This window comes from Phalacrocorax aristotelis, chromosome 5, assembly GCF_949628215.1.
Source record: "Phalacrocorax aristotelis chromosome 5, bGulAri2.1, whole genome shotgun sequence".
Lineage (NCBI taxonomy): Eukaryota > Metazoa > Chordata > Aves > Suliformes > Phalacrocoracidae > Phalacrocorax > Phalacrocorax aristotelis.
This window is the reverse complement of record NC_134280.1, coordinates 66632439-66645309: the sequence shown is the minus strand read 5'-3', so window position 1 is coordinate 66645309 and position 12871 is coordinate 66632439. Positions and strand designations below refer to the sequence as shown.

Here is a 12871-nt window from a genome sequence, read left to right as displayed (position 1 = left end):
CACTCGTACTCCAGTCATTTCTCTGTGGTGCTTCGTGAAGCAACCTCTTAGATTCCAGCCCCTTTAATTGCTCTGTATGAAACATGTGCGTGATGGACCATGACGGACAGAACTGGTTGCTGTGGAAGGGAATAGTGAGTTAGTCATCCAGTCTCATCTGCTGAAGATATGTGACGATTTCACATATTGAAATGGGAATTTTACTTATTAGCTATTTTTCGGAAATGAGCTAGGATCCACATGGACCAGTTCTACATAGCAAGTTCTTGTGAAAACTAGAAAATCCTCTCCACTTAGCAACTGACATGTATTGCTGTAAATTCAAGAACAAGATTAAAGTAGGAGATCTGGGTTACCACAGCTTGAAGACATTATGCTGGGTAAATAACATAGTGCAGCTCACGGATGAAGAAGAGGGCTGTGTTTAAGATTGCCTAGCACCATCTGCTGGGCACCTCTGCTCTGGCTGGGACTCACTCAGGTCTGCTTCAGAATAAAGCAGATTGTAGAATCAGAATCACAGAACGGTTTGGGTTGGAGGGACCTTTAGAGCCCATCCAGCCCAACCCCCCTGCAGTGAGCAGGGACATCCCCAGCTAGGTCAGGTTGCTCAGAGCCCCGTCCAGCCTGACCTGGAACGTTTCCAGGGACGGGGCATCGACCGCCCCTCTGGGCAACCTGGGCCAGGGTTTCACCACCCTCATCGTAAAAGATTTCTTCCTTATATCTAGTCTGAATTTACCCTTTTGTAGTTTAAAACCATCACCCCTTGTCCTGCCACAACAGGCCTTGCTAAAGAGACTGTCCCCATCTTTCCTACAGCCCCCCTTTGAGCACTGAAAGGCCGCAATAAGGTCTCCCCGCAGCCTTCTCCTCCCCAGGCTGAACAACCCCAGCTCTCCCAGCCCGGCCTCGCAGCAGAGGGGCTCCAGCCCTCGGAGCATTTCTGTGCCCCCTCTGGCCCCGCTCCAACAGCTCCACGTCCCTCCTGCGCTGAGGGCCCCAGAGCTGTTGGTGTTTAGTGCAATTTAATACTTTGTGATTTGTTGCATGGCATTTGGCTGCCATCTATGACAAAACTCGCGTTCACATCTATCATCTACGTTTCACCTAAATTTAAGTTTCTTGTAACCGTAACAGGGAGGCTGTAGTAGAATAAAGGACTTCATTCGGCACGCGTAAATTAACACAGCCAAATTTTCAGAGAAAGGGATAGGCTGTGAACTACATGACATCATTTAGAGTGGAAGCCATTGTTATTTCATAATCCTGCCTAGGAATCTCTGTCAAAGTGCCATTCTGACAGCGCTGGGATACCTGCAGAAACACTCTGCTACCATGCAGGAAGATCAGATTTGGGTTCATTAAGCGTGCATCTAGATGAAATCAGTCTTTTGCATTCTGTTTGGATGCAGCATTCTGGGGACCTGGTTGCACTGGAAGCAGTGGTTTGCTTCTGTGGTGCAAGAGTGTTCCAGGGACTTCTGGCAAAGTGAAGAACAGCACTTAAAAGCTCAAAGGTTTTCTCTAACTGTTGCTGTTTGGCAATGGGGAAGATAACAAAATGGTTGTGTGTGCCAAAAACAAAACCACCAAAAAACCCAAGAAGAAATAGCGATGAGGAAAGTGAGATAGTCTTAGATCTGTCAGAGAGCTGATGAATTTCTTTGTTAGTCCACTGCTTTTCCCCCCCGTGCATTGTGCAGGAAGGGGAGAGTTCTCTGAATTCAAGTGACAAAATGCCTGTGATGAACTCGGGGTGCTGAAGGATGTTTAGGCTGAAATATATTAAGCGGAAGTAAACATTCCAAAGTCACTTGAAGTTGTGTTTATACTTTTGAAAGTCATGTGGCATTAAAATGAATTTATTATCTAATTAAGGCAAACTTAACCGAACATAACAAGAATACATTGGGATTCAGTAACAAAGTGTGTTCGAAACAGAAAAAGCTTTTGAAATACAGCTTGCTTACTTGAAATAGGAACATGCACATGGCCAAATCCTGCTGGTGCATTTTCTTGACTGAGTACAAAGAAATTCCCCTGACTTGAAAACCATTTGCTATGACATCCATCATTATTGCCTGATGACAGGTCTTACGTTTCCTCCTACACATTCCTCTGACAGCGGTTTCCCAACAACAGCAAATGTAGATAAGGAGCTGCTGGTGCGATCTGGATGTCAGCATCGACGGCCTCTTTTGTGTATTGACTTTATTTAAGTTAACATTTCTGAAGTTAGGTTATTTTCCAGTCTCCCTTTCTTCAGCTGGTGCCAACAGAAGGGCACTGCAGTCTCCAAGGAGGTGGTCAGCTGCTTCCAAATCAGCTGCCATTAAAAATAGCCGAAGCTTTGGCTGTCGTTAGGGTAAGAAAGATCTCACTTGTTTGTGTTCAGCCCTTCTTGCAAGTGTTACTCACAATCCAAGACTCATGGGCACATTCATTTTGGTTAGGTAGGCACTGAATGAAAGGGTAGGGTAATTAGGAATGGTTTATGTGTTTTTATGCTTTTCCAGTTGTATGGAAGGAGGGCGCCCTGGGAGGATCCTGCCAAATGGGTAATGGACACCTACCCGTGGGCGGCCACCCCACAGCACCACGAGTGGCCTCCTCTGCTACAGCTGCGGCCTGAAGACGTGGGCTTTGATGGCTACTCGATGTCACGGGAAGGCTCGACCAGCAAACAAGTTCCAGTGAGCGATGCTGAAGGAGATCCTTTGGTAAGCTCTCATTTTTGAAACGGCAGAACCACTTCATTTCCCCTGCTTCTAAGCATTAGAAAAAGGAATAAAAGAAGTAAAGGACCGCTGAGGAGCAATTAAAAGTTTTAGAATGAGAAAGCAGTGTTTCTTGGGAAGTCACCAAGTCAGCTCGGGGAGTGCATTCACAGAGAAAGCCCGTACAGTTTTGCAAGGAACAGTGGCAGAACCTTTTCAGATTTGTTTGTTGAGGATATTTTGAGGATTTAATTTTTGAGGAGTGACTGGGATGCATGTAATAAACTTAATTTCTACACAGTGGAATTAAATATGTGGTGTTGTTAAACATACTGAATAACACAGTGGAACCACTTCATTTAGCCTGTTTTGCCACAATCACAGAATAGGCTTGTTGCTTTACTTTACATTGGTTTCAGACACTGAACGAAAATTGAGATTTTTCAAAGAATATATGAACTAATAGTCTCTGTGACTGTTCTCTAATTTATAACTCAGAAATACCATACAAGCATTTAGGGATACATTAAAATGTATTTGTGTAGAATGTATAAATTGAGCTTGATGATAATACTAAATACACGTTTTCTTCCAATGGGAAACAGTTACTGAAACTGCTGTGCAAACGATGAGTGACCTGAAGCTGTTCCATTGAGGTGTACGTTTTTCTGGGCAGTTGGGAGCAGAGAATGTGTAACAGTTTTTACTAGCTCATACGTACATATACAAATACCAAGCTAGATATTAGGACATTCAGATTTGCCTCTTTTGACCGATCGGTTGTATTTCCATGGGCCAGAGGAAGAGAAGGGTAGGGTGCTTGCAGAATCCTGTCAAGTACGGCTGTGGGCTAATCCCTTCAATCTTCTCATATTCACCTTTACTGGAAAAGCATACTTTCCATGACTAACTTGCATGCTGCTATAATATGTTCTACAGTTAATGTCTCCTTTCAAAGACAGTATTAATTACCCCGTTGTCTCTTCCTCTCTCCTTTGTTACCCACTGGCAAAGTGAAGGCCCATGTAGCTTTCATATGGACTTGATAGTCATTTTACCCCAGAATACAAATAATCGTGAACTCCTGTGCCTTTGCAGATGAACATGCTAATGAGACTGCAAGAGGCGGCCAACTACTCAAGCCCCCAGAGTTACGACAGTGATTCTAACAGCAACAGCCATCACGATGACATCCTTGATTCATCTCTGGAGTCGACGCTGTGATCTTCCTCAGATAGAAGTACTTGTTTCCATTATCGCTCTCCCACTTCGCAAGAACCCTGATCACAGACTCATGAAAAGAACGTGTTCCCGGGCTGGGCTGGGACCTCAGTATTAGAGCTGCAAGAACAACAAGACACTAGGAGTCAGTCTTGAACCTGGGTGCAGGTAACCCAAGCAACCTTTGTATTGTTTTTCTTTTGACGATAACGAGAACTGCACTATTCCTTTGTTTTCTTCTGTTTAGTTGCTGTAAGCTCTCATGCCTAAGATACTGAAGATGTTAAAAATAAACATCATTACTAAAAGTTGAAGTGGCGGGGTGGGGGGGACACGGGACGACTTCACAGCTACGAAGCAAACAGCTTTGTGCCATGTACTGTCCGGAAGGAGAGGGAGGAGGAAATTTTTGCCTATGCTGCTTCTGACCAAACACATATAGGTGAGGGCTGGACTTTTACCAATCAGCTTTGTGGATTAAACTCAGCTTCATATAGTTCTGGTGCTATAATATCGCTTGCCTTGGTAATAATACTCAGTAAAGGCAAAGCTGTAAAACAGGGAAGTTTGAATAAATATTAAAAAAGAGAAAAGAAAAAAAAAAAAAAAGAAAAAGCGCTGCTCTCCTTGCCAGTCTGAGACCTTGGCTTTCTTGCATTGTGTGTTTATAAAGATATATATAAAAATAGGAATATATAAAAATATATATACAGTCTGAACAAATCAGGTTTTTTCAAACACTGTGTAACAATCAACCATACTACAAGTGAAAGATCAGGTAGCCTTTTGCTAGTCAGGGCCTGATTCTCTTCCCACTTACATCCACGTAACCAACTCGGTTGACTTCAGTGGCGTTACATCCGATTTATTTACGCTGAGGAGAGTGAATTTCCCTCCTCCGCAGAAGTCAGCGAAGGGGCCATGCCCGGTGAAGTCCTACAGCTCCAACAGACCTTCAGCAGCGCACAGGCGTTGTGAGCCCTGTACACGGAGCTGAGCTACAGCCCTGAAAAGGGATTAATCGGACTTTTCAGTTTTTAATTCTTGCCATGAAATGTTACAGCTGTTTTCTAAAAACTTTGGGTTTTGTTCAGAGGTTTCGTTCCAATCAGCACAACCATAAATGGGTTCATTAAAACTCACCTCTGTGACAGTTCCAGTGCGACTCTGGTGACAACATTTACTTCCAAGACTGATCTTTTTAGCTGAAAAAAAAAAAAAATAAAATTAGTATTTTAGCAGTATTCAGGTCTGGAAAAAAAAGGAGGGAAGGTACTATGTCTTGTAGGTTTAGCTGGGCCATGCTTTTGAGTTTTGGCAGAGCTGTGAACCTGGTTTTATTTCTCGTCCTCTCTGAACGCACACACCTACACTATCAGTGTTAAGGCTCGTACTTCTGTTGGGGAACAAGAACACCTCCCAAAGAATTGCACTTTCCTTTTTACGGAAGCAAACGCTTACACCACCATCACCACAACGTCAGCTGTACCTCAGCAAAAATGTCACTCCTTGATCTTGATTTGTACTAGCCTTTCCAGCTATCTTTTGGTGCTGACCTTTAAAGCGATGCCTTATTTTGTACTAATTGTGTTTGATTAAATTAGTGCTGTATATTATGGAATTTTATTTAATGAAACAGGGCTAAAGTCATCTCTTGGAATATCATAAGTTGCTGTGAATATTGTTTGTATGAGATACTAGAATTTGTTTAAATGTGACAAAAAAGGAGGGAAATGAGATAACTTTTCAGGTTCATATCAATCCGCAGCTAATAAATCACTGAAGAGCTGTTTTATCCATGCAGGAGGGGGGGAAAAAAAGGCTTTTCAACTATAATAAATGCTGTCATTAATAAATTACAGGAATACGCTGGTTTTTCAATGTACAGAGAAAACTTACTACAAACACTTTTTTAAGAGCTTGTGGGTTTAAAGTAATATAACAGACAAGTTCATGCTTCTGTGACTCAGCTTGAGAGGATCGTTTTATTATACCTCACGACTTTCTGTAACGTAACTGTACTTTGTCTTACCGAGCTGGTCTTGAATCTGCTCCTGTTACAACTTTTAAGTGCTGATGACTTTTTTTTTTTTTAAAAGAAAAATATTGTAAAAGAAAAATTTAAATATTTTAATGATGGGGGGAAGAGCTTGATGTTGTTACTGTTTTAACCTTATGAACTCTATTTCATTATTTCGCTGAATGAAATACCAAGGGTTACTCCGCCAATGTTCCTAATCCAGTTCTTGGTACTGTAAAAATGGAATAAATCTGTATGGAATCAAATACATAGCATGCTGGTGATGAGTTTGAGAGAGGTTAATTTTTCCAGTAGTCTTGACAATTCTGCTTCCCAGCACTGACTTTTACCTGCTACTACTGTGAATTTTGGTACCTAATCCCCCAACTGAATCCATGCAGATAGAGCATGTGCCTGTAAAAAAATCCAGTTGCAGGGCTAGGGCTTTAAATGGACTTAATATCCTAGAAAATGTCTCAGTTTACCTTCAGCTGAGTGCTATAAGACATGATTAAAATGGTGTTTTATTTGTGGGGAACGGGGTATTTTTTTGTCTCAATTTTAATCCTGTGCTTAAGATCAGGAAGAAATTTCTGTTATCTTTTTTTTTCTTTTATTGACACTAGCTTGGATTACAGTGAGAGAGGCAATTTTGAGTAGGCTAGTCATTCTAAGCATCACAATATTCAGTGTCTTTTCTGAAACTTCGGGAAGCAGGGTTACCTGTTGTGCACACATCTTAGTTTTTATCAAGACTTTTCATAGATTAAGTCTTTCTTTAAGTGACTTTGTTCTCATTTAAGGCTTTTCCAAAATGCTTCCTTGGTTTTATGCTTTTTTTTTCCCCTTACAAAGTTGGCTTGTTTTAAAAAAAAAAATCCAACAAGAAAGAAATGCAAGATTCTATGCAACATTCATGTTGAGTTATAAATTGAAAGTATAATCCATTTTCTTTCCTTCAGAACTGCCAAGAATGATACAGGCCATAAATGAGATGTGGTTTATTTGGGGAAGGGGAGGGAGGGGGTTGGCTAGCCTTTTTGTACATTTTGGAAGAATCAAACTGATATTTCATTGTGGATGCTTAACTTCGATATTATGTGTATGAAATCTTGTCTAAATGTGGCAATTTTCTTTCAAGAAAAAAATACAAAAACAAAGCAAAAAAATCTTTCTTTGTCGATATTAAATGGAAGGTTGCTGTTTTGATCTAGTCGTTTCCAGTGGAACAGTTTATGAAATATGTTCTATAAGATGTACATTTTTTCATTGTAACATAGAAATGTAAATATTTGATTAAAAGTGCTGCATTTTGATGAATTTTTTCTAGCCATTTTTAAAGAGAAAAACTAGGAATTGAGTATTTTGTGTACGTTTATGATGTTTTCCATTTGCTCCTCTCCCTATTTAATTTTCAGTTCTCATTTAGGATTGGAATTTGTGAATGGTCTGTTTGAGATCATGCCTCCCTTTTCTCACCCTCCCCGTTTCTCCCCATTCCCCACCCCCTGTGTCATGGAGAATAAAGCTGATGATTGTACCAGTCTTAAATTATTCATGATTCAATAAAATTGATGCTTATTTATTCAGATTTGTGGCTTCCCAGAACTTTTTGTCCCTCCTTAATCAACATTTTCCATGGGTTTTTTGAAGATTGTGGGGTTCAGTTCTTGTTTTTGTTAGCTTCTTGTAAGTACTTGTGAGAAGATGCCAGCAGCCCTTACCCACATCCAGGAGGAAATTTAGCAGAGAGACTACACCAATTCGATTCTCTCCCACAGCTCATGTTTGCACACAGTGTCCATCAAGGTCTGCTCAGTCATCAAGACTGGCCTACCCATTTCAAGAGTCTCTGCGTAAAGCTGACAGTCAGTCATACATGGCCAGCAGGCTGCGTGTATCTTGATACCAGCTGGTGCCAGCTTCTTTTTCAAGAGAAATAATCCCTGTTGGTCACATGGCAATCCCCAGGCTGCACGTGGCCATGTGTGTTAGGCTTATTCTGACCGTGCTTTCCAGAATTAACTTCGTAGAATCATAGAGTGGTTTGGGTTGGAAGTGACCTTTAGAGGTCATCAAGTCCAACCCCCCTGCAATGAGTAGCAACATCTTCAACTAGAGCAGGTTGCTCAGAGCCCTGTCCAGCCTGGCCTTCAATGTTTCCAGGGATGGGGAACTTCTAGGATTACTTAACTTGGTGACCCTGGGCAGATCAGACTGCTCACTTATAATAAAACCATGACATTTTTTTTTCATGTGCAAAAAACACACGACAGAAGTTTTCTGGTAACTTTGCAAAGGCAGAGTATTGTCGGCACCACTTTGATCTCCAAGACAGGCTCTAGATAGTGTGTGTGCCCCAGCATAAGTATGAGGCCATCTACAGGTCTTCACTTGCTCTTGTAGGTCTTTCAAACTATTTTCATTATAATCTACTGGGAATTGATTTGCAGGAAGAAAAATTCAGAGCATTAAGCAATTCAGTTCAGTTCCATAGATTATTATAATTTCCCCTTCACCCATTGATAGAGACACTGTGATTATACAGCAATGAATTTATGTTGGTCAGTGAGAACATGTAGGGATGTGTTCTTTCTTTCAAATAAATGCTCTAACTTGGGGAGGGAAGTACTCTTTTCAGAAAGGATAAATCCAAAAACCTCTGCACTTAAAGCGTAAGGGATAATTCTCAACAGTAGCAATTTTTCTCCTGGAGAGTATTTTCTATTCATAATTCTGCTTTTTTGACAGTTCCTTGTAGTTATCTTGTCCTGTACTGACTCATTTGAAATATCAGTGTTGGTAGGACAGATTTACTTATAACAAAGAAAAAGTTTTGAAAGAGAAGAAATTCTGCTGAAAATTGATGATCTGTATTCAAGTTAATCTAAAAACAGTCTGCACTTTTAATATTGCAGCAGTGCAAACTGTAACGCGGAGCTGAACTTCTGTAATGTGGTCTTCCTCTGTCCCTCCACAGCAATTTTCGAGGCAGAATAGTTTTGGACACGCTCAAGCGCTTTTTTCTGTGCTCTGTAAATTTCCTTTGATTCACAGAATTGCATGTTTTAGAATTGGCCCTGGAAAAATGCTCCAGCCCTGATCCTGGCCAATGTTTGTATCAACACTGGACTGGCACCAAAACGCTTAATATGTCTCAGGAGCTCTTCTTCCCTTTCTTTCCTTTTTTGACTGCCCCATCCCTTCCCCATGTTCTTGTTCTCTGCTCTGTGGACTCTGTCTCGTACACTCACCTTCACATTTTTTTTCCTTTACCTCGTCTTCTCTTTAACCTGTATTGCCCTGCTTTTCTGTTTCCAACATCCTATTTCATTCTCATTTTATATCCTTCCTGGACCCACCTCATCATTTCTCAGTGCCGTAGGGTCAGTGCTGGCTTCCGTTCTGTAATGGAAAGGTAAATTCCCCAGAGTCATTTTATGAACTCAGTCTGCAGCCTGACACCCTTCGCTTTCTACTGACCTTTTCCACTGGTATCTTAAGTAGTTGCTTATGGTGTGGAGACATTTATTCTTCATTGGATTCTAGCATTTAATGTGGACAGTCTGGTTCTCTTTGCTCCGCTGTTTATAGCCCCCACTTGGCACAGGAAGGACCCACGTGAGGTTGCTTTTCGTAGCACGCCTTTGCAGTATGTCGGCAGGAGAGGAGCAGATGCCCACGGACCCTATAAGCTCACAGTCATTCCCACCCCCATCCTTGTTTATCAGAAAACTTTCGGGGGTTAGAGCAGAGCACAGCAGCGGAGGACAACTCCTCTCTCTGCCAATGGCAATGGGACTGACTGAAGGCAAATACTTCCCCATCAACGTCTCCGTTTGCTTAGCCACGCAAAGAAATCCATGTTCCTGTTCCCCTCCCCCGCCCCCCGTAAGAAGTTCACCCATGGCAATTAGGAGGTCTGAAGGTCCTTAACATAAGGTGGGATCTACAGGCAGATGGGTGGAGGTCACGTTTCCAGTGAGACCTTGTAGTAATCCTGACTGAAAGACCATTGTACATCAAGGAGTTGGTGATCCACAGAGCAGTTAACCCGAGTATGCCCAGGCCTGTGCTGTGCTGCCCTACGCTGTGAGACCAGCCTGGTCTTCAGGCCTAACAGTGATATAGACAAAGCGGAGACATTTAATGCTTTCTTTGCCTTGTTCTGCAACATCAGTGATGGGCTCTGGGACTCCCAGGGCACTGGGCTAGAGAACCATGACTGTGGGAATGATAAACTCCCAATCAGCCCCAAATCTGTGTGGGACTTCTGCTCCAGCCGGATCCCTGTAAGTCGATGGGCCCTGATGAGACTCATCCAAGGGTAAAAGAGCTGGCTGATGTCATAGCGAGACCTCTCCCAATGATTTTTCAATGATTTGGGGAATCTGGAGAAGTGCCAGTTGACTGGAAGCTGGCAAACATTGTCCCAGTCTTCAAGAGGGCAAGAGGGATGACCCCAGTAACTACAGGCCCGTCAGTCTCACTTCTGTACCGTGCAAAATTATGTAGAATATTATTCTGGGAGCTATTGAAAAACACCTGAAACACAACATAGACCTTGGTCCTAGCCAGCAGGAGTGCCAGAGGGGAAAGTCCTGCTTAATAAACTTAATTTCTTTCTATGACAAGGTTATGCACCTAGTTGACCAAGGGAAGGCAGTTCATGTAATTTTTTTGGATTTCAGTAAAGCTTTTGATACTGTCTCTCACAGTAGCATCCTGGACAGAATGCCCAGCATACGGCTGGATAAACACGTAATGCAGCGGGTGAGCAATTGGCTGATGGGTCAGGCTCAAAGGGTCATAGTAAACAGGTTTACATGGGGCTGGCAGCCAGTCACTAGTGGGGTTCCACAGGGAACCACCTTGGGGCTGGTACTCTTTAATCGCTTCATAAATTACTTGGATGCAGGGCTTGAAGGAATACTAATTAAGTTTGCCGATGACACAGAATTGGGAGGAGGTGTTGACGCTCTCAAGGGCAGAGAGGCCCTGCAGACGGATCTGGACGAATTAGAGAGCTGGGCAATCACCAACCATACGAAGTTTAACAAGGGCAAGTGCCGGATTTTTGACCTGGGGCACAGCAACCCTGGATGTACACACAGCCTGGGGAACGAGAGGCTGGAGAGCAGCTCTGCAGAGGGACCTGGGGGTTCTGGGCGACGGCAAGTTGAACACAAGCCAACAGCGTGCCCTGGCAGCCCAGGGGGCCAGCCGTGCCCTGGGGGGCATCGAGCCCTGCATCGCAGCCAGGCGAGGGAGGGGATTGTCCTGCTCTGCTCCGCGCTGGGGCGGCCTCACCCCGAGTGCTGTGGGCAGGGTTGGGCGCCGCAGGACATTAAGGATATAAAGCTGCTAGAGAGGGTCCGGGGCGGGGGGGCACAAAGTTGGTGAAGGATTTAGAGGGGGAACCATATGAAGCATGGCTAAAGTCCCTTGGTTTGTTCAGCCTGGAGCAGAGAAGGCTGAGGGCAGCCCTCATCGTGGTCTGCAGCTTCCTCACAAGGGGAGGAAGAGGGGCAGGCACCAATCTCTTCTCTATGGCAACCAGTGACAGGACCCGAAGACATGGTAGGGAGATGTGCCAAGGGAGGGTGAGGCTGGGCATTAGGAGAAGGCTCTTCCCCCAGAGGGTGGTGGAGCCCTGGAACAGGCTCCCCAGGGAGGCATCACGGCACCAGCCTGGCGATATTCAAGAAGCCCTTGGACAAGGGCCTCAGACACATGGTGTGAATTTTGGGGTTGTGCTGTGCAGGGACAGGCGATGGACCTGATGATCCTTGCAGGCCCCTTCAAACTCAGGCCATTCTATGACTCTGTGGTTCTATGTGTTGGGCTGCACAAAGCCCTTGTCCGCAGGATAAACTCAGCCAGCTCATCCTAACAGAGGAGCCCGCAGGCAACTCCTGCTGGGTTCTGGGGAATAAGCCACCTGTGTGTCCTTACCTCACCATGCAGCAGAAAGTTCTCATGAGTACAGTCTTTCTGTTTGACAGCAGAAATGATGAACAGAGTTGTTTTCTTGTGAGAAAAAGATCCTATAATAGTTCAAATGACCACACCTATGGATGGGGTGTGACCAGCATGCTGTGTGTGGGTTGGAGGCCCTTTCAGTGTTCTCCACTCAGGGTGCTCACCATCTAAACGGACATTAGAGTACCTAGCCTATTCTAATCGTTCAGTGTTAGCTCTAATAAATAGCACTTTGATACCTCTCTGAATCCAAGTGCCTTTCTTCCCGGGATCATAATGAACCAGCACCACCCAGTGTAAAACAGATGTTAGGACACAAAGCTCAAACCCTGTGAGGGAGGGAAAAAAACTCTTAAGCTCGTAAGCTTAGGTCTGGGTGAGCCACTAAACCTCATCCACAACAGTATTTCTGCCACTGTTGTTCCACTACTTTCTGCTTCCTGCTCTCTGCCCGCTCCCCTCATCAGGCTTGACTGTTAAATCAATCTATTTCTGAACAGTGGTGCACGAGTCATCCATCACGTTCCTGGAAGGCATTGAGGACTGCTTCCTGCTGCAGACGCTGGACATGCTGACTAGGACCGGTGCATTGCTAGATTAACTGCTTACAAATCGATAAGACTTACATTATAACGTAACTATCAGTGGTAGCCTTGGTTACAGTGCTCATAATATTGTGGAGTTGAAGATGCTGCTAAGCACACTGAAGACCAGTAGTAGGACAAAGACCCTGGATTTCAGAAGGGCCAACTTCATTATGCTCAGAGCCCAGCTGTGAAGGTCTGTGGGAAGCATCCAGGGAGGGCAAAGGAGCTTGTAGGTGCTGGGAGATACTCAGGAACCGCCACCTGGAAGCACAAGAACAGCCCATTCGCTACAAAGGGGAAGGAAGAAGGCAGAACAGGAGGCTAACTTGGCTTAGCAATGA

General features: G+C 43.9%; 1 protein-coding gene across 3 annotated transcripts in view; it reads left to right on the top strand.

Moving 5' to 3' along the window:
* The window catches only part of NAV2 (neuron navigator 2), a 233064-nt gene extending 228543 nt beyond the window's left edge, over window positions 1–4521 (top strand). For all 3 annotated transcript variants that reach the window (XM_075094971.1, XM_075094973.1, XM_075094974.1), the window contains 2 exons: window positions 2520–2723; window positions 3819–4521. In XM_075094971.1, coding sequence (XP_074951072.1) covers window positions 2520–2723; window positions 3819–3944 — 330 coding nt within the window. In that variant the 3' untranslated portion in view covers window positions 3945–4521. The remainder of the gene's footprint in view (window positions 1–2519; window positions 2724–3818) is intronic.
* The last annotated feature ends 8350 nt before the right edge of the window (window positions 4522–12871 follow it).